The 22,620-nt window shown below is 59.8% G+C and overlaps 1 protein-coding gene across 1 annotated transcript; it reads left to right on the forward strand.

Annotated features, from left to right (window-relative positions):
* The first annotated feature begins 4,754 nt into the window (after positions 1–4,754).
* Positions 4,755–7,352, forward strand: LOC148161996 (testis-specific Y-encoded protein 3-like). The gene is made up of 6 exons (XM_088020441.1): positions 4,755–4,985; positions 5,765–5,920; positions 6,636–6,713; positions 6,853–6,964; positions 7,063–7,208; positions 7,302–7,352. Exons 1-6 carry the CDS (start codon positions 4,755–4,757, stop codon positions 7,350–7,352), a joined length of 774 nt encoding a protein of 257 aa, XP_087876567.1.
* The last annotated feature ends 15,268 nt before the right edge of the window (positions 7,353–22,620 follow it).

Here is a 22,620-nt window from a genome sequence, read left to right on the forward strand (position 1 = left end):
CCTCTAACCCCCGACGTGTGGAATTGCCTATGTGGCGGTGATGTTCAGCATGGGCACAGGGCAGGCCAGGGCATGGCATGAGGACATCCGAGGCAGGCTCAAGAGGAGGGCAGAAAAGGCAGACCTCTGTTCACTAGTGTCTGATACTTCAGGGCAGGTCACACAGGCGGGGAAGGGTCCTGGAGTGCAGGGCCCTCGTGGCCTGGTGGCTCCCGGTACCGCCGCGTTGACACCGCTTGGGGAACTTGGCCCAGTACCCTTGCTCCTGGAAGTGGGCCCCGCACTGCTGTGATGCGCTCCCAAGCATGCGTCCGGTCAGGAGCACTGCAAAACCCATGTGTCCCGGGAAGACTAAGGAGGAGGCCGTCCCTGGCGATCCCTGTGGACACATGCCCTCCTGCGCTTCACCACCCGCCCACAGGGGGCAGTTCCAAGGACGTGCGAGGGAAGGCAGGTGTGACTGGTGGGCACTGTGGGTTTGTGAGTGGGCTGTGTGTGAGGGAGATCTGCGTTCGGGTGTGTGTGTGCTCACGTGCAAGTGTGTGTGTGTGTGTGTGCTGGCATGTGCAGTCAGCTGAGCAGGCCTCTTTGCCGGGGATTGTGTATGTTTGTGCAGTGTGTATGTGTTTGCATGCACACATGTGTGTGTGGCAAGCGTGCATGCCTGTGGACCGGAGACCATGCGTCCTGGTGTGTGTATCGGGGGTGTGTTTGCAGGTGCACGGGTATGTGTGTTTGCGAGGCCCTGTGTGCGTAAGAGTGTGTAGGGACCCTGAGTATTTATGTGTTGTGTGTGTGTGTTTGCATGCCGACGTATGTGTTGATGTGTGTGTCCAAGTGTGCATGCTTGAGTGCCACAGACCTTGTGAGTTGGTGGGTGTTGCCTGAGTGTGTGTTTGCACATGGACGGGTGTGTGTGGGCGGTGACCATGTGCACATAGCTGTGTGCAGACACCATGTGTGGTCCTATTTCATTTGTGTGCGTGTTTGCATGCGTGTGTATGTGTGTATGTGTGTGGCGATGGGTGAGTGCCTGTGTGCCGGTTAAAGTGTGTGCTTCCCAGTGTTGGGTGTGTGTGTGTGTGTCATGTGCAGGGCCGTGTGTGTTCCTGGCAAGTGTGCATGCCTGTGTACTAGAGATCAAATGTGGTGGGTGTGTGTTTCCTGACTGTGTCTTTGCCCACGTGCGGTGGTCTGTTTGTGTGGCCAAGTGTGCATGCCTGTGTGCGGGGACCATGTGTGTGTTGTGTTTGTTTCCCAGTGCATGTGAATGTGTGTGAGCATGCGAGCAGAAACCTGCCTGGCTGTCTGGGCTAGGCCATGGGTGTATTGCGTGTATGTGTGTTTTCAGGCGCACCTCGGTGTGTGACTTTCTGCGGGGCTTCGTATGTATGGACATGTGCCAGAGACCTTTCATGTGAGTGTTGAGTGTATGTGTGCTTGCATGCGCGAGGGTGTCTGTTGTGTGTCTCTGTGTTTGCAGGCCTTTGGTGATTGTGTGTGTGTGTGTGTGTGCACATCTGTAGCCACCTGTCCATGCCTCTGTGTTGGAGATTGTGTGCGTGGTTGGTGTGTGTGTGTTGCATTAGGAGGTGTGTGTGTATTTGGGAGGTCCTGTGAGCACACCTGTGTCCTGAAAAAACGTATGGGTGTTGTGGGTTGCATGTATGTGTCTTGGCACGAGCTCGTGTGTGGGTGTGCGTGTTTGAGGGTGAGGGACCAGAGGTGTATGCCTGTGTACTGAAGATTGTGTGTGTTCCTTGAGGGTCTGTGTGCTGTACAGGCCGTGTTTTTTTTTTTTTTGTGTGTGTGTGTGTGTGTGTGTGTGTGTGTTGTTCCGGGGCCAATTGTGTATTCTGTACTGGAGACCGTTCGTGTACGTTGTGGGTGTGGGCTTACATGTGCAAAAGTGTGTGGGTGTATTGGGAAGCTCACCGCACATGGCTGTGAACCAGAGAATGTGTGTCACGTGAGTGTGTGCGTGTGCGTGAGCACGCGCATATGTGTGTGTTGGAGCGGCTCAGTGTACATTCCTATGCGACACGTACCGTGTGTTTCAGTTACCTGTGGGTATCCTGAGGGCAGGTGTGTGTACATGTGTCTGCGTGAGGGCCAGTTGTGAATGCATGTGTGCCTAAGACCGTGTGCATTTGTTGTGCGTGTGTGTGTGTGTGACTTTTTGGGCGGAGGGGGGTTTGTGTGCTAGTGCCGGGCGAAGCATGTATGGCTGTGCTGGAGACCTTTTTGAGTGTTGTGTATATGCTCGCGAGCGCAGGCGGGTGTGTTTGCACGAGCAAGTGTGCATGGCTCTGTGCAGGACACGTGTGTTTGTGTGTTATGTGATCTGAGTGTGTGTGCATGCACAGTTGTGCCTGGGAGTGGACGTGTACTGCCACATGCATGCCTATGGGCCGCAGATTATGTGCATGTGTGTGTGCGCACGTATGTCTGTGGGAGAGAGAGAGAGAGTGGTGCCTGTCTGCATGGGTTTGTGTTTGTGTGCGTGTGTGCGGCCATCTTCTATCTGCTGTGTCAAGCCCGGGTGTGTGGGTGTGTGTCCTGTGTGTGTGTTTCCATGGGCTCGTGTCTGTGGTGCCTGTCTCTGTGTGTTTCCAGGCACATGTGATTGTGAGTGTGAGCGGCCACTGGCACACACCTGTGTGTCGAGACGGTATCCGTCTGTGTTTTGTGTCCAAGCGTTTGCATGTGCACACGTGTGTATATGTGCGTGTGTAGGGCCCAGTCAGAAAAGGAGAGGGATTGCAGGATTTCCAGCTCTGCGGATTATGGAGAAAGGGGCAAGAGGCCGAGGGTAGCCATGTCCCTCCGGACACACAGGCCTCGTGTGCATTCTGTGGTTCTTCAGGAATCTGTCTCACCTCTCGATGCATAGACACACAGGGGCCAAGGCAAGGAGGGAGGGGTTGGAGTTGTCAGGCGGGTGTGAGGCACACCACCCATCTGTGCTGATTGCACAGATGGTTTCAGGTTTGGGCAATAGCTAGTGGTTTCAGTCTCCTTCCCGGGCCGCACACCTCTTGTCGTGTGGTCCCTGTCACCTTCCCGCCCCGGCAAGGGCAATGCCAGAAGTCTGTCATTGCACAAATGTCACCCGGGACTGGGAGTGGACATGGACAGCATCCACATGAAGGGCGAACAGATAAAAACCAGGGTCCAAAGACCGTGGGTGTGCATATGAAATCCACTCTGGTGGAAATGCATGGAGACCCAGTCGGGCACTGTACCTGTAGATATGTGCACGCTTCTCCCGCGTGAGACAGGGGGGAGGGGGGCTGTGTGAGAAGCCCGTTTTTGTCGGTGATGCCTGGAGACAGGCTTCCATTGGCACCGGACCCACGGCCCCAAGCCTACTTTGCAGGCTCGAAACCACACTTGGGCATCTCTCACCACATTTGTGGGCCAGCTCTGGGGTTGTGATGGCCCGGCTTGATGTTCCACTCACGGTCTGACCCGGCGGACCCAGAGAGGGGAAGGCTAGGGAGGATGCATGCTCCTCTGCAGGCCAGACGAGCCGGGAACCCCTTCCCTGGGCATTTGTGCAGTTGGCAGAATGCAACGGAAGACAGTCCGTCGCTGGTGGTGCAGGCGTTCGTCCTGCCTGTCGCCTGGGTGCCGTGCTCAGCCCCTTGCTGCCTGGCCTTCAAAGAGTGGGCACTGAGGTCACCGAAAGGGCAGACAGCATCCACCTGGCGGACAGCATCCCTCTGCCGTCCTCTCCACAGGGTTGGTACAGACTTCCTCTTCATAGACGGGCAACTGGGTCCCCTTTGCTGTATGCTCTTGGCTCCAGGAAAAGGCATGCGTCCCTCTGTCCTCCATGCCAAACACACTGTGTGCCTGTGTGACCGTGTGAGCGTGTGTTTGTGTGGGCCCTCAACCTGGCACCTTTTCGAGGGTCACCGGCCTGGCTGCCGGTCCCAGAGGGGGAGATGGCTTTGATTTCCTGGGAAAGGAGCTGCTCCGAGACTCATCTGCGTCTTCCTTCCTGAAGCCTTTAGGTTCCAGAGGCCGTGTGGCCAGAGGGGTCAGAGAAAGAGCGCCGGAAGCCAAAGTCAGAGAGGAGGACGGAGAGGAGAGCGTGAGGAAAGGACAGGCAGACCGGTGGACAGAGCGCTCTTCGTCGCTCGTCTTCTGACCAGCAAAGGGCATGCGCTGGGACAAACTGTAGCCGCACATTTCCGCCGAGCAGGCAGGCGGTTTCGGGGCCTCTGTCTCCTGGAATCGCACGATGACTCCTCCAGGGCCTGGGCTGACCATTTCCACGCACACTGGACCAGGCTTCCCGGTGGTGCACACAGTGTCCCGAGTCTCAGAGGAGTCTCTTCGGGAAGGGCGAGGGACAGCTTCGCATTGTTGGTAGAAAATCCAGGCAGAAGGCGCGCCCGACGAGGCCGCGGCAGGGGCGTGGGCGGGGTGGTGGGGTGCGGATGGTGTTGGGGGGCGGCGTGGGGGTGGGAGGGGTGGGGTCGGTGCAGGTGGGAGCCCGAGCCCCCCCCCGAGGAGGAGCACTGGCGGGCTCCCTTGCTGGATGGCTGTCTCCCTTGCTGGAAGGCTGTCTCCCGAGGGGGCGAGGGGCGGGGCCGGTGGCGGCCACGCCCACCACCGTGCGACTGGTGGGACCCGGGGGCCGGCCCGCGTCCTGGGCGTGCCTCAGGGACTCGATATCTCCAGGGCCGCACGGGTGCCCCGTCGACGTCGTCTCCTTGGACACCTGGCCCCAGGCCCTTGTGCGCATGCGTCCCAGAGTCCGGAAGCATCCGGCAAGAGACCGTTATCGGTCGCCGCCCCTGGGCGCCGGACGGAGCCCCACCTGCCGAGCCGCTTGCGGAGGCCTGCGCTCACACCTCCAGCCTTTCCCTCGCAGCTGCCCCAGCGAGGCAGGGTCCGGGGGTGGCGAGGCGGGCTTCGGGGGAGGCGGGGCGGTCCCCAGAATCCTGGACCTGCCTCAGTCGGGGAAGGGGCCGGTCACGAGGTGTCTGTGCCCGGGGCTAGAGGCCCCCGGGGCGCGCCGGGGGCGCTGAAGGCCCTAGGTGTGGGGATGGCAGACGAGGCTGTGCGGGAAGGGGAGGAACGATGGGAGAGAGAGGATGCCATCCTGGTGGTGGAGCTGGTCCTAGTGGTGGGTGACCTAAGGTTGGTGCTGCAACTGGCCTTGTTGGAGGGGCAGGACGGAGAGGACGAGGAGGACACGGAGGAGGCCGCGGAGGAGGTAGACGAGGCTGACACGGAGGAGGAAGACGAGGCTGGGGAGGTTGAGGAGTCCGAGGAGGAGGGGGAGGAGGCTGTAGTCGCTGAGCAGGAGCAGGGGGAGGAGGAGGAGGATGTGGACAGGGAGGAGGAGGGGGAGCCTGAGCATGCGGAGAACGAGGAGGCTGAGGAGGCTGAGCAGGAGCCAAGGGAGGAGGAGAAGCCCGAGGAAGAGGAGGAGGTGGAGGGGCCTGAGGAGGCTGAGCAAGAGGAGGGGGAGGAACAGGCTGAGGTGCAGGCTGTTGTGGAAGAGGCTGAGGTGGAGGAGGCTAAGGAGGAGCATGTTGGAGAGGAGGTGGCTGAGGCAGAGGAGGCTGGGGAGTGCGAGGAGCCTGAGGAGGGAGAGGAGGCTCAAGAGGCTGAGGAGGAGGCTGAGCACGAGGACCAGAGGGAGGAGGGCCAGAAGGAGGAAGAAGGGGCGCAGGAGCTGCAGGAGAAGCAGAAAGGGGAAGAACAGCCAGAGGGGCGGCGGGGTCCGATCCCGTCCCCGCTCGAGGCTCTAGAGGCCTTGCAGTCAGAGCTGGAGCCCGAGAATAAACAAGCCAGCAGGTCCTCCTCTCGGCTCAGACTGAGCTATTGTCGGAGGCGGCAGCGTCACCTGGAACACCGAAGCGCCCTTATCCGGGGCATCCCTGGCTTCTGGGCCAAGGCTGTATCCTTGACGCTGTCATGGAGGAACCCGGATGTGGCCGGGCTAGAGCAAGAGGAACTGAAGGGAGGGGGCCGTTGAGTATCCAAATACATCGGTTGGAGAACCCCCCTCAACCCCAGCCACACCCCCGGCCGCGCCGCGGTGTGGGGGCCACGCTCATGCCCTGGTGATCCCGACAGCCTCAACATCCTCGTTCTGGGGGTGGGGTGGGGCCTGTGGGCCTCAGAGTGCTCTTGATGTGGCAAGAGGCACTGGAAGACCAGTGGGGGAGTAGGAGCAGAGGTCCAGCTCAGAATTAGGAATTAGGAGCCGCTGCAGGGCTTCTTCTCACAAAACAGCTGCAGGCAAAGCTCAGGTTCCCCTCGGGGTAACGCAGCAGGCCAGTGGCTGTGAGTGCCCACCTGCTCAGCCTGAGGCAGGAACGTGTGCTTGTCCGGAGATGAGCTAGTTGTGTCTGGCCGTCAGCACAGGAGGATGAGCTGGGGAGGGGAGTGTGGGGCGGGAGGGGTGGTCTCTGAGCATGCACAGCTTCCTGTGTGAGTGCCGAGATCTGCAGCATCCCGTGTGGGGACCCAGCGGGCCTTGACGCAGCCCGTGGGGAGGGAATGCAACCCGGGGAAGCAGAGGGGAGGCAGTGCCCGGCCGCTGTCCAGACTTGCTCTGTTGTTGTAGCTCTTTCATCTCCAGCCCTCGGAGGGTCCTTGACTCACAGCAGTTTGTGAACCACCCCCAGATGTCAGCCGTGATCAGTAAGGAAGATGAAGGCCTCCTTGGCTACATGACGGATTTGAAGGTCTGGCGTGGCAGACTGAGACCGGGGCGGGGGACGGGAGTGGGGAGCGTGCCGTAGTGATCCATCTCTGAAGTCAGGACGGGGAGGTTCTGCTGGACAGAGATTTCACCCCCGTCTCCCCCACTCTGCCACCCGGCAGGTGGAGGATCTCAGGTTTCCCCGTGATTGCCGCCAGATCCTGCTCTTCTTTCGCAAGAACCCCTACTTCCGGAATGAAGTCGTTGTGAAGGAGTATGTCCTCAGCGCTGCTGGTAAGAGGCCGCCGCCTGGATGGGCGGCCACAGGGACAGGAGGGGGGTCGAACCCGATTCCTTACCCGGTGCCTTCTCACATCCTTGTCTTCCGGCAGGGTACGGGCCTTCTCATTCCACTCCCATCCAGTGGCACCAGGATTATGAACAGGAGGCCTACAGTCGCAGGGACCACAACACCAGTCTTAACTTCTTCAACTGGTTCTCTGACCCCAGCTTTGCCAGCTCTAGCAGGATAGCCGAGGTGGGGCCCTGTGACAAACAGCGGGAAGGACCCTGCTGGGCTCCCCGGCTGCTTGGGATGGGCCTCTGAGCCCTGCCCCGTTTCCCCTGCCAGATCATCATGGACGACCTGTGGCCCAACCCCCTGCAGTACTACATGAGATAGAAGGCCCCAGGAGAGGGAACCGAGAGGAGGACAGGTGAGGGACCCAGGGTGTGGATGCCGAAATGTGCGCCATGGGGCTGTGTGGAACCTCGGCTCCACCAATGGAGACCCTGAGGCTCAGAGGAACTCTCCAACGCAGGGGCCCCGGGTCAAAAGGGCATCACCGTCAGAGAGGGAGATTGGACAAGTGCAGTGCCAAACGGCTTCTGCCTGGGGAATCTTGAGGCCGGCGGGGCCAGGCAGCATCCATGAGCAGAGCTGGGGAGGCAAAGGCGGCTCGGCAGCTGCACTTGGGGGAATTGTCATTCCGGGGCCATGAGCCCCAACCTCAGGTCTCCTAGCACCGCCTTACACTTAGGCCCACCAACGTTGCCTCCCGTCATGCTTGGCAGAGACGTGTGGGTATCCTGGCGCAAAGGCTCACCCCGCCGCCCCGTCACCTTTCTGTGTTGGTCTGGACACCACCGTTGAACCCTTCATTTCCATAGGCAGCTCCTTTCCTCCCGCCCCCAGGCACGCCGAAAGCACTGGCCAGGGTGCACAGATTAGTTGAATACATGGGTGGAGGAAAGGTAAGGAGATCACAGTCAGCAGCAGGGAGTGGCATGGGAGAGGGACCGCCGTTCCCAGGGAGGGCCTTCAAACCCTGAAGCAACCTTACCTATGGCCCAGAGAAGGTACACACGGGTCTCGTCCTGTGTGCGTGTGTGTCTGTCTGCGTCTCGGTGTGTCTGACCCTCCCAGGGAGCATCAAGAATTTGAGATGAATATGAGGGAGCATCGCACTTGACCGAAGCCAGTCCAGAAGCTTCACATGCTCAGGCCAGTTCCTCTGCGCAGGAAGTAACCGAAGACTGGTGCGGGGGCGAAACATAGGGCAGATTGAGGCCCCAGGAGCCCTGGAAAAACATTGAAATTTGATAAACAAGTTCAAGTGTGCTTTGTGTGTGTGCACGCGCGTGTGCGCTGGCGCTCGGGTGTGCGCGCTCCCCTTTGGGGATGGGGGTCGGGGGAGGGCCTGAGCAAATCGGCCTCATGTGGGTGTTTGACTTCTCTGCCTGGGCATTGCCGGCCCGTGGAATGGCTCGGCCTGTATGCTTGCCCAGAGGGCTAGGTCACACATGCGTGGGGACTGCATCCCAGGGGGCAGAGGTCCTTCCCCTGGAGGTGCGGGGGTGCCGGGCAGGGAGCGGAAATTGACCAAGGCCCGCTCCCTGGGGCTCATCTCTTCCCTGGAGAAATGAGGACGTTCAAGGAAAGGGAGCGACGAGCCAGGGCCAATGTGTGTAGGACCCAGGTTCAGTGGATGGAGATGTCAGTCGTCCAGGGATGCTCCCTGGTGGGTGACCTCAGACACATCCACTGCAAACGCCACGGGGGAGGCGGGGGGAGAACCCAAGGTTCATTACTCAGTTGAGCGGGCGCTGGAGCTCTTCCTGGGCCTAGGAATGCGCACAGGCTCTTGCTGACACGGTCAGCCTCTCAGAAGCAGCAACGATGATAGTGAGTGTGGGTCAGGCCTGATGGCGGGACGCTGGGAGAGGGGACAGAGTGAGGTGGGAAGGTAGGAAGGATGGCACATTCAGTCGGGCACAGGAGCCAGGGCGAGCGTCTAATCTGTGGGGAAAGACACGCATACACACACACACACACGCACAGATGCACACTCAGGGGCACAATCACTCACCCCCCATACGGACACACTCTTTCAGGCACTCCCACACACTGACACCCACACTCACTCTCACTCACCGCCCCACCCACACTCCTTCACTGACCCACATCCCCTGACATACGCCCACTCGGTCCCTCACTCAGGCACACACTCACTCAGGCCCCTCCCCCACAGGCTCCTTCACTCACATGTCCTGACACTCACACACTGACGCACCCATGCTCCCCCAGAAGCCCTAGGCCCCTGTTTCCCTAGGGCCCTCGTTTGGGGTCCGCCAGAGTGCAGACAGTCCGAGGGGAGGGGCGGGGGTAGCACGATTGGTAAGTGCAAGGGACGGGCCACTCACCCGTGTGCTCTCTGTCCCATGATGACTCTGGGGCTGATATCCCTTAGCCTTCTGTGCGTAGGTCCATGGAAAGACCTGGAGCACACAGAGCAGCTGTCTAACGCCACACCCAGGAGGCGGTGAGGTGAGCCACTGGGGTGGTCTTCCCCCAAGCGGACGTCTGCTTTCCTGAGATGCCTCTGCCTGGGGAAGCTGGCAGACGACCGAGTCCGCTGCCAGTAGAGTGGGGAGATGTGAGCGTTTGCCCCACGAGGCTCTTCTCCATCCCCAGCTAAAGTGGCTGCAAGGACAGCAGCCCTGAGGGTGACAGACGATACTAACATTCCTGCCCCGCACCGCGCCGCACCGTGAAGCTCCCCTCTCCACAAATTCCGGGAAGTACGGCGGCTCTTTCCCAGAGGAGGGTTTGGCAGTCAAACAGCACGGATGCTGCTTGTCCCTTTCAGTATGCAGGACAGATCGCCTATCCAGCGTCAGGTTGTGGATTTGATGATCTGTAGGACCTTGCCTTGCCCCTTCCAGGGTGGGAAGAGGCGCCTGAGGCTCTAGGACGGAAGGCTTGGCTCTCTCAGACTACGGGGAGACTGGCCTTCTCAGCTTCTTGGTCTGTAAATGCCGGGGTACCCGCCAGCTGGCCATGGGCTCCGCTTGTGCAGGTCAGATGAAAGTGTGACCTCAAAATCCACAGCGGGACCAGGATAGCTCCCATGTTGGCGCACGGTCTGAGGGTTGTCCTAGGCTGGGCCGTTTTGGTGGACCGCAGGGTGTTCCTCTACACTTGTGCGGTTTGCTCGGGTGTTGCCGAGGACGTAAAGATTGGGGGGAGAGTTGGGCATAGGGGCCCCCACCTCTTAGCATCTCTGGCCAGCGCTCGGGCAACGGCGTGACGTTGAGGCCCGGCCCGGAGAGAAGGGTGAGGCGGGGGTGGGGGGCGGAGGCTTTGGGAGATCAGGGAGCCCCAGATGTCAGGAGTCAATTGGATGCTGAGGGCGTCAGGGCCAGGGTCCCCAACAGGAAAGCGGGGAGCCGGGACAGCTCAGACAAAACTGTGCTGGCGTCCCGTTTGACCGCTTGGATAAGACCATGAGAGCATCCTGTCTAGCAGGCTCTGCAGGGGTGACCTTTCCAGCACGACCCAAAACCAAGCCACTAACCATGACACATCCGTCGCTGTCACGAGCTGAGGCACTTAGTCTCGAGATGTCGGCCCACAAGACCCATCATCACGGTAGACGGGCAAGCCCTGATTGGCAACACTTTGGCAACAAATCCACAGGCGGTCCACACTCAAGGTCCTGGAAAGAGCTTATAAGAAACCCTAAGTCTGAACGGGAACCCAGCAGCCTTCTCAGGGACTTTTGTACTCTGGCTCAATAAACTTTCCCTGCTGCCCGGTGCTCTTCGTCTGGTCTACCTCTTCCTTCCTCGAAGCAGCGCGGCCAAGACCCCAGGCACTAAGGGAACAAAACTCCTGTAACCCAGAGTGAAGTCTGATCGGAGAGGACCACCTCAGGAATTCATGAGCGTTCTGGCTCCATGGTTCTGAACCACGTGCTTCAGTCCCTGGCCTCTCTGGGTCTTCGAGTTCTTCTCTGCGTAAAGGGTGGATCGCAGGCGTCCCACTTTGCCCGTGTTTCTGTGTCTTCCTGAGCGTGCCTTGCCTTGGTGTGTCTTGGCCTGGCTCTGCCTGTGCCGTCATGTCTCGGTTCTCGCATCCGCGCCTGAGCCCCGGACGGGCACACCTGCGCCCCCATAAGTGCCTTGGGCTTTGCGAGTCTCGCTGCTTTGCTCCAGCTGCCGGGCTGTTGACCTGACTTGGGTCTGTTGTGAGAGTTCCTGTCTCTGAGTCTGTCTGCCTGTGGATTGGACCCCGTTCCTTCCATTTCGGGATCGGAATCCTGGCCTCCTCAAAACGGGCAGGAGGGGTGGGGGTGGGGGTGGTGCTTTACTAATCACTGGTGAGCCCTGTGTAGTCCTTTGCTGCCCGTACCGTATTGGGCGCTGTGACACCTCCTTCAGTACAGATGAGCAGCCACGCACCGAACCACCAGTCAGCGAGCGGCAGGGATCAGAGTGGCCTCGCTTAGGGCGTAAGGTCACTCTTCTTACTCCGTCCTCCCTCTTCCAACTGCTCTCTGGCCTCGGGCCTAAAAGGTCAGTCTCTTGCACGGAGCATAGACTTGGGCAGCTTTTCAAAGGCAGAACGTTCTGCTGTTGTGCACATTGAGCGGGTCGCTGCCTACCTCTTTACTGACCAGGGCAGATTGGCGTCCGCTGATGCACTACTTGGTTTCTGCGTACCCCGCGACATTTCCCATCCTCAATGCCTCCGTTACTTCCTCCTCTGGTGTCTCATTCATGTTTTAGGTACATGTGAACACTGACATCTTTGACACCGCAGGATGGAGCTCTGCTCGGCCTAGGAGAAGTTTGAGTTGCAGTGTGAGTGAGGGAGGTACGCAGGGTCGCGTCAGGGACGTGTGGGTGTCCGTCACGTCCACGGGGTCCTTCCTGCCCCCTTCGTTCTGAAATCTCTCTGCAAACGCTTGGCTTATCCACACGCTAGGGACACAGCCAAGTACGGTTTCCTGCAGGCCTCGGGCACCTTGGGTCTGCAGAACTCCTGCGCCTGGCCGACCTGAGTCTTCATACCCTCGGGCCGACACCTCCCCCTTGTGCCCTCCCCACAGCCCTCCCCCACCCTGTTCACCACGTAACCTCAACTTTCCCCTCTGGTTGCTTGCACACCTCGGACTTAACTTTCAGCTTCCGCATTCATGGGTGGTTCCATCCAGTAGGCCCCCTTCTGGGGCTGGCTTCTTTCACTTTAGCACAGTGCTTTACCGCATCTACGTTGAACGCACCTTTTCGGTGCTCTCCCCTCTCACACTGCAGCAAACACCTTAGCCGGGGGGGACCCAGGTCGGCCAGTAACACGGACTTGGTTGGCGTAAGGCGCGAGGGGCCTGCTCCCGGCTGTCTGTCATGACTCCACGGAAGGGCATCAAACAGCATACAAGATACAGCTCTGTGCGTGCTCAGCTGAGGAATGCAGACGGATGCCTGCTTGGACGGATCTGTCTTTGGGGCCAGATAGGCAGCCCAGAGTACTTCCATACTCAAATCCTGCTCTGGTGTTTGTTATGCATGTACTCTACGGGGTGCCTTATTTCAGGCCAGCAGCTTGACTTAATGGACATACGGACGCGCTTCTTTTCGGCAGGCCGGACTCTCCTTAGCATAGAGCCCGCCTCCCACCTCCATCCCATCCCCACCCCTCCAGACCCTCGGGCTCATCCTTCCACTCCTTCTCCTTTTGTCTTGTGAACATTTTCTGGGTCATTCGTGCCAAACATCGCCTGCACGTTACAGTAGTTTATCTCTGAACCTGTCGAACGTATCACGCACCGCCTTCTGGCCTCCGTGCATCCGTAGGGGAAGCTGGCTCTTCCTCTCCCTGAGGCTCCCTGGTGTGTGATCGGTCAGTCCCAACTCTGTAGGCTGCCAAGAGCCATGTCTCTGCCTCGCTGGTCCACTGGCCTGGGCATCTTTTGGGAGCGTGCCTTCCGCTAGGAGCGCACCGGGCTCCTTGGATGTGCAGAGTGAGTATTGTGGGCCAATGTGCAAAGCCCTGTCACCTTAGGTCTTCGTGCAACTGCTGCGTGACTAACTCCCTCCCACCTGTCTCTGGCGTTCCCGACTCGTGCCTGCCGGTGGTGGGCATGAGGGTTTCCCGCAGACCTCTGAGAAGCCTTCACTTCATTTCTTTGGGGCTTTGCCTCTCCATCTCACCCCGCATGACCTCGTGGGATCTGTCTGCAGGTCCACAGGTGCCTTCAGATCTCCTCTTGACGTCCAGGGAGGAATGTTTCCTTTCAGGCTGTAGGCTTTGCAGTGTACAGAATTCAGCCTCCCTCCCTGCCTCCGGCCGTCCTCGCTTCCTCCCTCTCTCCCCCCCCTCCCTCCCTGTCCCCATGCCTCCCTCCTCCTCTGCCCTCCTCTCTCCCTCGCACCCCCTCCTCTCACTCCCTGTTCCTCTCCCTGGGCCCACCCTCTCTCCTCCTCTCCTTCTCCACGCTGCTCTGCGTTGTTATCCGTGCAGGGTTGCCCGTTTGCGTCGACAAGTAGAGTTTGAAACGGTGACGCGCTACCGCCCAGAACCGGGCACTTCACCCCAAGGGGGCTCCTCCGGCCTCTTTCCGGTCAAATACCCCCTCCTGCCACGGGCGGGCCGACCCATTTCTCTTATGTTCGGGAGGCCCTCCCACGGTGCAACACCAACACCCTTAGCCTTGCCATCACCCACTGGGCCTTCCTCCACCCTCATGCATCGTGCATCGTACACATTCCAGAATGCCTCCCTGCAGCGGACCGGCATGAGGTGTGGGACTGTCACCAAGGACATGCTGAGTACCGGAGAAAGGGCAGGTTGTGCTGCAAGTACTCACTTTGCCATCTCCTCCCTGGGTGGCACTCCACTGAGTGAGAGACAGACCAAGGAAGACCTTGCAGCAGAGCTGGGGCAGCCAAGACAGCCACAGCTCCTCAGCAGGGCGATTTAAAGCAGGCTCTGTGGACCATTATGCTGGAGCTCGGACATCCCTGGCAGTTATGGTGAGGCGGGAAGGCAGACACAGGGAAAGGGAGCGCAGAAGTCAGACAAGGAGGGAGAAAGCAAAGATGAAGGGCCCGGCAGAGGAAAGTGATAGGAGCGAGAACTACCAGTGGCTTTAACGAAAGAACACACCCAGAGTTACTCTTTAGGCTACGTGGGCGGCCCATTAGCATGCCACCGAGTCCCAATCGCGGACCTCACCGGGGCTGTGCCGGTGGTTGTGTAAGCACAGAGGTGACCTCGGACATTGGCTCCTTGTTAATTTCAGGCCAAATATCTGTGTGTGGTTCCTCTCTTTGTAGGAGAGGCAGGCCGTTGGGGCGGGGAGGTCCCTGCGTTCGGGAGCCTGCTGGGCGTCCTCCTGACTCCCTCGCGCACCGGTCGGGGAAACGGGGGAGTGCCGTGTGGACAGCCATGTGGCGGTGGTTGGAGCACCGTCTGATGACTTCAGGGCTTCGCCCCGGCGTGACTAAGAAGGGGCCGGGTGAGGTTTCCGGGCGGCGGGCAGTCACCCTATTGAGCCGCTGGGTTTGAATTCCCCGGTGCCAGTAGCGTGTTCCCAGGGGAACTGATGAGAAGGTGAACACAAGGTTTGTGATAGCAGGGACTTCCCGGGAATGGCCTGGGAGGTGTGAGTGAAGAAAAGGGGCAGGGACCCGTCACGGACGCCAAAGCTGAGCAGATGCTCTTGCGCACCGGCTCCCACGGGGGCGAGGGGCGGGGCCAGGTGCTGCCACGCCCACCGCCGCGCATCTGGTGGGTTCCCGGGGCCAGTGAGCGTCCTGGGCGTGAGGCCGGGGTTCCTTCCCGCCAAGGCCATATTCGCCCCCCGCCCCCGCCCCGCCACCCAGACGCCACCGGTCCCCAAGGCTTTGTGCGCATGCGTTCCCCAGGCCCGAGGCCTCTGCTAGGTACGGGCCTCCAGCCGTGGGCGCCAGATCTCCACCTGCCGGCCGCTTGTGGGAGCCGCGTGCTCGCCCCTCCAGCTCCTTCCCTCCGTGGCTGCGGTGGTTCGGTCTAGGGCCCCAGGGAGAGCGAGGCGGGGTCCGGGGCTGCCGGGGCTGCCGGGGCTGCCCCGGCATCCCTGGACCAGCTTAGTCCGCTGCCGCTGAGGGGGTCGGGGGGAGGAGGGGGCCCGTGGGGAGGCAGGTGCCTGGAGTGAGGCAGGGGTGCCAGAGGCCCTGGGTGCGGGGGGCATGGCGGCAGAGGCTGTGCGGGAGGCTGAGAACCGGCAGCGCAGAGGCGAGGCCGGCCCGGGGAGGATTTGGTGGTCGTGGGGGAGGATATCTTGGCGGCGGTGGGGGTCGTGGCCGTGGAAGACGAGGAGGTGGCACAAGCAGAGCAGGACGAGAAGCTGCAGGAGCTGCGGCAGGAAGGGCCAGTGCTGGGTGCCGATCGAGCCGGGGGCCCCACTGGCCGCGCTGGAGGATGTTCAGTTAGCGCTGAGCTCTGTGGATGCCCAAGCTCCCGGGGCCTACTTGCGGCCCAAGCGCAGGATGAATCAGACGTGAAGTACTCACCTGGCTCGCCGGAGGGCCATCATATCCAGGGCATCCCAGGCCGTATCCTTCCTCCGGCTGGTGGGGCTTGGCTGCTGTGGAGGATCACCGCGAGGAGGGCAGCAGCAGAGCCACGGCCAGGGCCATGAGCGCTGGGGGGAAGGGCTCTTCGCCCCCTTCCCGGGTGGGAGTGGGCCCAGGATCCCTACAATGCACAGCAGAGGAAGGCGGGGCGCGGCGGGGGTGAGAACGCTGGGGCTGCGCCCTGTCCAGACCCTGTCTGTGCAGAAGCTGCGGGCGGAAGCTTTGGGGCTGCAGCACACTCCCAACAGCCTTGCGGGGTTCAGGGAACACGGGTCAACACGCTTCGACAAGTAGTGTAGCACAAAGCCCGCTTGGCTCAGAGCAGATATTGGAAGGAAACGTTTGCTGGGTACATGGGGCAGACGGAGAGGCTGCCCTCGCACCTTCCCTGTCCTTCAGAGCCTGCGTGGTTTTCCAAAGAGTTCAGGGAAGACCCACAATGTCGTCCGCTCTCGGGTTGCCAGGCAGTCAGCTGGCCGCCTCGCTTCGGCCGACCGCGGGAACCCAGACACGGCGCTGCCGGGGTGCCGCAAACTCTATCTCCACAGGCCCCACACAGCCCGGCCGAGGCCCCAGGCCCAGGCGCCTACCCGCAACTTTCCTCCCTGCCTGTCTCTCCCCCTCTGTGTCCTCGCCCGCCCTCTCCCCCTGTCCTCTCTGCCCTCCCTCTGTGTCCCTTCCTCCCGGTGTGGGCTCTCTGTCCCTCTCTCTCTTTTGCTTTCCCCCTGCCCCCACCTACCGCTTTCCCTCCCTCACTCGCTGACTCTGCCAGGACCACCCTTTGGGCCGTGGGTGCGCAGCCGTGCTCCAGGTGACCCGAGCGGCCCCCTCCTGGGCACAGGAGGCCCCTCAAAGTCACGGGGCTTCAGGCAAACACACAAGCAATCCCGGCCGTGACAGTGGGACGGAGCACATCCAGCCGTCCAAAGCAGTGACTGCCCGCAGGCCACACGCACAGGCCAGGGGGACTTGGGAAAACAGCGCAGTCAGGCCCTCGGCCTTGCCCTGTCGGGGGCAGGCAGCCTCAGAGGTGTTGGAACCCAAGGGACTCCCCAGGGTGGAGCAGGTGGGTAGAAAGGGCAGGAGCTGACGAGCTTGGGAGGGCGGCAGTCCTTGGCGTTTCCGCACTTTTGCAACTTCGGTCGCTTGCTCTCAGCCGGGAAGGTCCGGGTGGCTCCTGCCTCTCTTTCCGTAGCACGTGCCGGCGAGGATCCTTGACCCAAGGCTGATCCTGAAACACCCCAAGATATCAGCCGTGACGGGTGACCAGGACAGAGACATGCTCAGCTCCATGACCAATTTGGAGATCAGTCCTGGGAGACGGAGGCTGGGGGAGGCCCGGTGGCCGTGAGGTTTGAGCAGGAGGGGGCCGGGCAAAGTGGTTCAGTGCCGTAGCCAGGCGAACAGCTCGGGGCACCTAGAAGACACGTTCCCCCTTCCCGTCCTCTTTCTTCGGCGGGGCAGGTGAAGGTACTGGGCCATCCCAAATACCGCTTCAGGTTGATGTTTTCCTTTGGGAGCAACCCCTACTACCAGAACAAAGTGAACGTTAAGGTGTATAGCCTTAGCAATGACGGTGGGAGTGGGCTTGAGCTTCGAGGATGCTGGGGGCGGGCAGGGGGGAGCACTTGGGAACCGGAGGGGAGGTGCGTGGGGCGGACCAGGCCCAGGAGGGAGACGGGCTGGGAGTTTGAGACGGAGAGAAGGCGAGAGGGCGTGGGTCCTAGGCCGTGGAGAGCCTCTCCTAAATTTTCCCTTCCTGCAGGATATAGGGCGTGTCGTTCCACACCTGTCCAGTGTTTTTGGGACTATGAACGTGGATCTGCCTGCTGCAGGCACGACACCGCCAGCCTTAACTTCTTCAACTGGTTGTGTGACCCCAGCGGCCCAGGGTCTAACAGGATCGCCGAGGTGGGGCCCCTGGCGGCCTTCGTCAGCCGGGGTGATGCCCCAGCCCCAGCTGCTTGGAACGGGGTCCAGGGCCTGTGCTCAGCTGGCCTGTTTCGACTACCAGGTCATAATCGAAGACCTGTGGCCCAATCCTCTGCTGTACTACCCGAGTTAGGAAGGCGTCCGAAGGGAATGAACTGCGAGGAGTGCCTGTCGGTGAGAAGCCAGGGCTGCTGGGTCCTGACTTGTGTGTGTGGAAGTTGCCGTGGGACAGGCAGATTAGTGGTGGGGAAACTGAGGCTCAGAGGAGACTGGGCCCCAGCTCACCCAGGGAGCGGGTAGCAGGGTGAGAAGTGAACCTAGGGGAACTCAGCACAAATCCACGTGGGTGCGTCCTTTCGGGCAATTTCAGGCCCCTAGGCTGGCAGCCGGAACGTCCCAGGTCACTCGGGAGAAGCAAGGTTTCTCCACCCCGTTATTCTGAACTGACACCTGTGCGCATCAGCCCCTTTCTCAGGACCCCGGCCTCTCGTTCAGTTGGGGATGTTCTGCCAGTCTTTTCGATTGGAGCTCCTTTTCCCGGCCCGCTCCTTGCCGAAATTCCCCCACTTCCCTCCATGTTCCGGACCCCCCCGTGGCTTCCCACGGCCTCATGGCCATTCTTGGGAATGGCACTGGGCCATGGGCTGGAGGCTCCTGAGTCTCTAGGTGAGGAGGAACAGGATCTCACGAGGACAGAGGACACCCTCATCCCGCCTTGGCTATCCTTGGCATTATGCAATTTCACGAATCTTTAACGTGTGTGTGTGTGTGCGCGCGCGCGCGTGCGCCCAGGTCACGGAAGCCGTGTGGACGTGGACCACACAGAGATCATAGTCTGACCAACCAGAAGATGTCAAGGAGATATTCACCACTGTGAACGATGGGTGGATGAGTTAGGTGATGCTTTGCCTGCACAGGACAGAAAGGGGGGAAAGGATCACGTGTGGCAGCTCTGGAGAGTATCCAGCACGTATCTGAACAGATGGCGACAGACATAAGTTAAGAAGGGCTTTGCGTCTGTGTGTGGGTTTGTCCTTGGAGCCAGGACAGGGCGAGGAGGCTATCTGCCTCGTGAGACCCTCTAACCCCCGACGTGTGGAATTGCCTATGTGGCGGTGATGTTCAGCATGGGCACAGGGCAGGCCAGGGCATGGCATGAGGACATCCGAGGCAGGCTCAAGAGGAGGGCAGAAAAGGCAGACCTCTGTTCACTAGTGTCTGATACTTCAGGGCAGGTCACACAGGCGGGGAAGGGTCCTGGAGTGCAGGGCCCTCGTGGCCTGGTGGCTCCCGGTACCGCCGCGTTGACACCGCTTGGGGAACTTGGCCCAGTACCCTTGCTCCTGGAAGTGGGCCCCGCACTGCTGTGATGCGCTCCCAAGCATGCGTCCGGTCAGGAGCACTGCAAAACCCATGTGTCCCGGGAAGACTAAGGAGGAGGCCGTCCCTGGCGATCCCTGTGGACACATGCCCTCCTGCGCTTCACCACCCGCCCACAGGGGGCAGTTCCAAGGACGTGCGAGGGAAGGCAGGTGTGACTGGTGGGCACTGTGGGTTTGTGAGTGGGCTGTGTGTGAGGGAGATCTGCGTTCGGGTGTGTGTGTGCTCACGTGCAAGTGTGTGTGTGTGTGTGTGTGCTGGCATGTGCAGTCAGCTGAGCAGGCCTCTTTGCCGGGGATTGTGTATGTTTGTGCAGTGTGTATGTGTTTGCATGCACACATGTGTGTGTGGCAAGCGTGCATGCCTGTGGACCGGAGACCATGCGTCCTGGTGTGTGTATCGGGGGTGTGTTTGCAGGTGCACGGGTATGTGTGTTTGCGAGGCCCTGTGTGCGTAAGAGTGTGTAGGGACCCTGAGTATTTATGTGTTGTGTGTGTGTGTTTGCATGCCGACGTATGTGTTGATGTGTGTGTCCAAGTGTGCATGCTTGAGTGCCACAGACCTTGTGAGTTGGTGGGTGTTGCCTGAGTGTGTGTTTGCACATGGACGGGTGTGTGTGGGCGGTGACCATGTGCACATAGCTGTGTGCAGACACCATGTGTGGTCCTATTTCATTTGTGTGCGTGTTTGCATGCGTGTGTATGTGTGTATGTGTGTGGCGATGGGTGAGTGCCTGTGTGCCGGTTAAAGTGTGTGCTTCCCAGTGTTGGGTGTGTGTGTGTGTGTCATGTGCAGGGCCGTGTGTGTTCCTGGCAAGTGTGCATGCCTGTGTACTAGAGATCAAATGTGGTGGGTGTGTGTTTCCTGACTGTGTCTTTGCCCACGTGCGGTGGTCTGTTTGTGTGGCCAAGTGTGCATGCCTGTGTGCGGGGACCATGTGTGTGTTGTGTTTGTTTCCCAGTGCATGTGAATGTGTGTGAGCATGCGAGCAGAAACCTGCCTGGCTGTCTGGGCTAGGCCATGGGTGTATTGCGTGTATGTGTGTTTTCAGGCGCACCTCGGTGTGTGACTTTCTGCGGGGCTTCGTATGTATGGACATGTGCCAGAGACCTTTCATGTGAGTGTTGAGTGTATGTGTGCTTGCATGCGCGAGGGTGTCTGTTGTGTGTCTCTGTGTTTGCAGGCCTTTGGTGATTGTGTGTGTGTGTGTGTGCGCACATCTGTAGCCACCTGTCCATGCCTCTGTGTTGGAGATTGTGTGCGTGGTTGGTGTGTGTGTGTTGCATTAGGAGGTGTGTGTGTATTTGGGAGGTCCTGTGAGCACACCTGTGTCCTGAAAAAACGTATGGGTGTTGTGGGTTGCATGTATGTGTCTTGGCACGAGCTCGTGTGTGGGTGTGCGTGTTTGAGGGTGAGGGACCAGAGGTGTATGCCTGTGTACTGAAGATTGTGTGTGTTCCTTGAGGGTCTTTGTGCTGTACGGGCCGTGTTTTTTTTGTGTGTGTGTGTGTGTGTGTGTGTGTGTGTGTGTGTGTGTGTGTGTGTTGTTCCGGGGCCAATTGTGTATTCTGTACTGGAGACCGTTCGTGTACGTTGTGGGTGTGGGCTTACATGTGCAAAAGTGTGTGGGTGTATTGGGAAGCTCACCGCACATGGCTGTGAACCAGAGAATGTGTGTCACGTGAGTGTGTGCGTGTGCGTGAGCACGCGCATATGTGTGTGTTGGAGCGGCTCAGTGTACATTCCTATGCGACACGTACCGTGTGTTTCAGTTACCTGTGGGTATCCTGAGGGCAGGTGTGTGTACATGTGTCTGCGTGAGGGCCAGTTGTGAATGCATGTGTGCCTAAGACCGTGTGCATTTGTTGTGCGTGTGTGTGTGTGTGACTTTTTGGGCGGAGGGGGGTTTGTGTGCTAGTGCCGGGCGAAGCATGTATGGCTGTGCTGGAGACCTTTTTGAGTGTTGTGTATATGCTCGCGAGCGCAGGCGGGTGTGTTTGCACGAGCAAGTGTGCATGGCTCTGTGCAGGACACGTGTGTTTGTGTGTTATGTGATCTGAGTGTGTGTGCATGCACAGTTGTGCCTGGGAGTGGACGTGTACTGCCACATGCATGCCTATGGGCCGCAGATTATGTGCATGTGTGTGTGCGCACGTATGTCTGTGGGAGAGAGAGAGAGAGTGGTGCCTGTCTGCATGGGTTTGTGTTTGTGTGCGTGTGTGCGGCCATCTTCTATCTGCTGTGTCAAGCCCGGGTGTGTGGGTGTGTGTCCTGTGTGTGTGTTTCCATGGGCTCGTGTCTGTGGTGCCTGTCTCTCTGCGTTTCCAGGCACATGTGATTGTGAGTGTGAGCGGCCACTGGCACACACCTGTGTGTCGAGACGGTATCCGTCTGTGTTTTGTGTCCAAGCGTTTGCATGGGCACACGTGTGTATATGTGCGTGTGTAGGGCCCAGTCAGAAAAGGAGAGGGATTGCAGGATTTCCAGCTCTGCGGATTATGGAGAAAGGGGCAAGAGGCCGAGGGTAGCCATGTCCCTCCGGACACACAGGCCTCGTGTGCATTCTGTGGTTCTTCAGGAATCTGTCTCACCTCTCGATGCATAGACACACAGGGGCCAAGGCAAGGAGGGAGGGGTTGGAGTTGTCAGGCGGGTGTGAGGCACACCACCCATCTGTGCTGATTGCACAGATGGTTTCAGGTTTGGGCAATAGCTAGTGGTTTCAGTCTCCTTCCCGGGCCGCACACCTCTTGTCGTGTGGTCCCTCTCACCTTCCCGCCCCGGCAAGGGCAATGCCAGAAGTCTGTCATTGCACAAATGTCACCCGGGACTGGGAGTGGACATGGACAGCATCCACATGAAGGGCGAACAGATAAAAACCAGGGTCCAAAGACCGTGGGTGTGCATATGAAATCCACTCTGGTGGAAATGCATGGAGACCCAGTCGGGCACTGTACCTGTAGATATGTGCACGCTTCTCCCGCGTGGGACAGGGGGAGGGGGGCTGTGTGAGAAGCCCCTTTTTGTCGGTGATGCCTGGAGACAGGCTTCCATTGGCACCGGACCCACGGCCCCAAGCCTACTTTGCAGGCTCGAAACCACACTTGGGCATCTCTCACCACATTTGTGGGCCAGCTCTGGGGTTGTGATGGCCCGGCTTGACGTTCCACTCACGGTCTGACCCGGCGGACCCAGAGAGGGGAAGGCTAGGGAGGATGCATGCTCCTCTGCAGGCCAGACGAGCCGGGAACCCCTTCCCTGGGCATTTGTGCAGTTGGCAGAATGCAACGGAAGACAGTCCGTCGCTGGTGGTGCAGGCGTTCGTCCTGCCTGTCGCCTGGGTGCCGTGCTCAGCCCCTTGCTGCCTGGCCTTCAAAGAGTGGGCACTGAGGTCACCGAAAGGGCAGACAGCATCCACCTGGCGGACAGCATCCCTCTGCCGTCCTCTCCACAGGGTTGGTACAGACTTCCTCTTCATAGACGGGCAACTGGGTCCCCTTTGCTGTATGCTCTTGGCTCCAGGAAAAGGCATGCGTCCCTCTGTCCTCCATGCCAAACACACTGTGTGCCTGTGTGACCGTGTGAGCGTGTGTTTGTGTGGGCCCTCAACCTGGCACCTTTTCGAGGGTCACCGGCCTGGCTGCCGGTCCCAGAGGGGGAGATGGCTTTGATTTCCTGGGAAAGGAGCTGCTCCGAGACTCATCTGCGTCTTCCTTCCTGAAGCCTTTAGGTTCCAG

The sequence above is a fragment of the Eumetopias jubatus genome, unplaced genomic scaffold, assembly GCF_037043125.1.
Source record: "Eumetopias jubatus isolate StellerSeaLion01/CBP00866 unplaced genomic scaffold, mEumJub1_p1.0 scaffold_27, whole genome shotgun sequence".
In the NCBI taxonomy this organism is placed as follows: Eukaryota; Metazoa; Chordata; class Mammalia; order Carnivora; family Otariidae; genus Eumetopias; species Eumetopias jubatus.

What these genes read in the sequence shown, in the direction of transcription:
- LOC148161996 (XM_088020441.1), top strand. Translation starts at nt 4,755, where the DNA reads ATGCGTCCCAGAGTCCGGAAGCATCCGGCAAGAGACCGTTATCGGTCG. An exon ending in GCTACATGACGGATTTGAAG is followed by an intron (nt 6,714 to 6,852) that starts GTCTGGCGTGGC and finishes GCCACCCGGCAG; the next exon opens with GTGGAGGATCTCAGGTTTCC. An exon ending in GTATGTCCTCAGCGCTGCTG is followed by an intron (nt 6,965 to 7,062) that starts GTAAGAGGCCGC and finishes GTCTTCCGGCAG; the next exon opens with GGTACGGGCCTTCTCATTCC.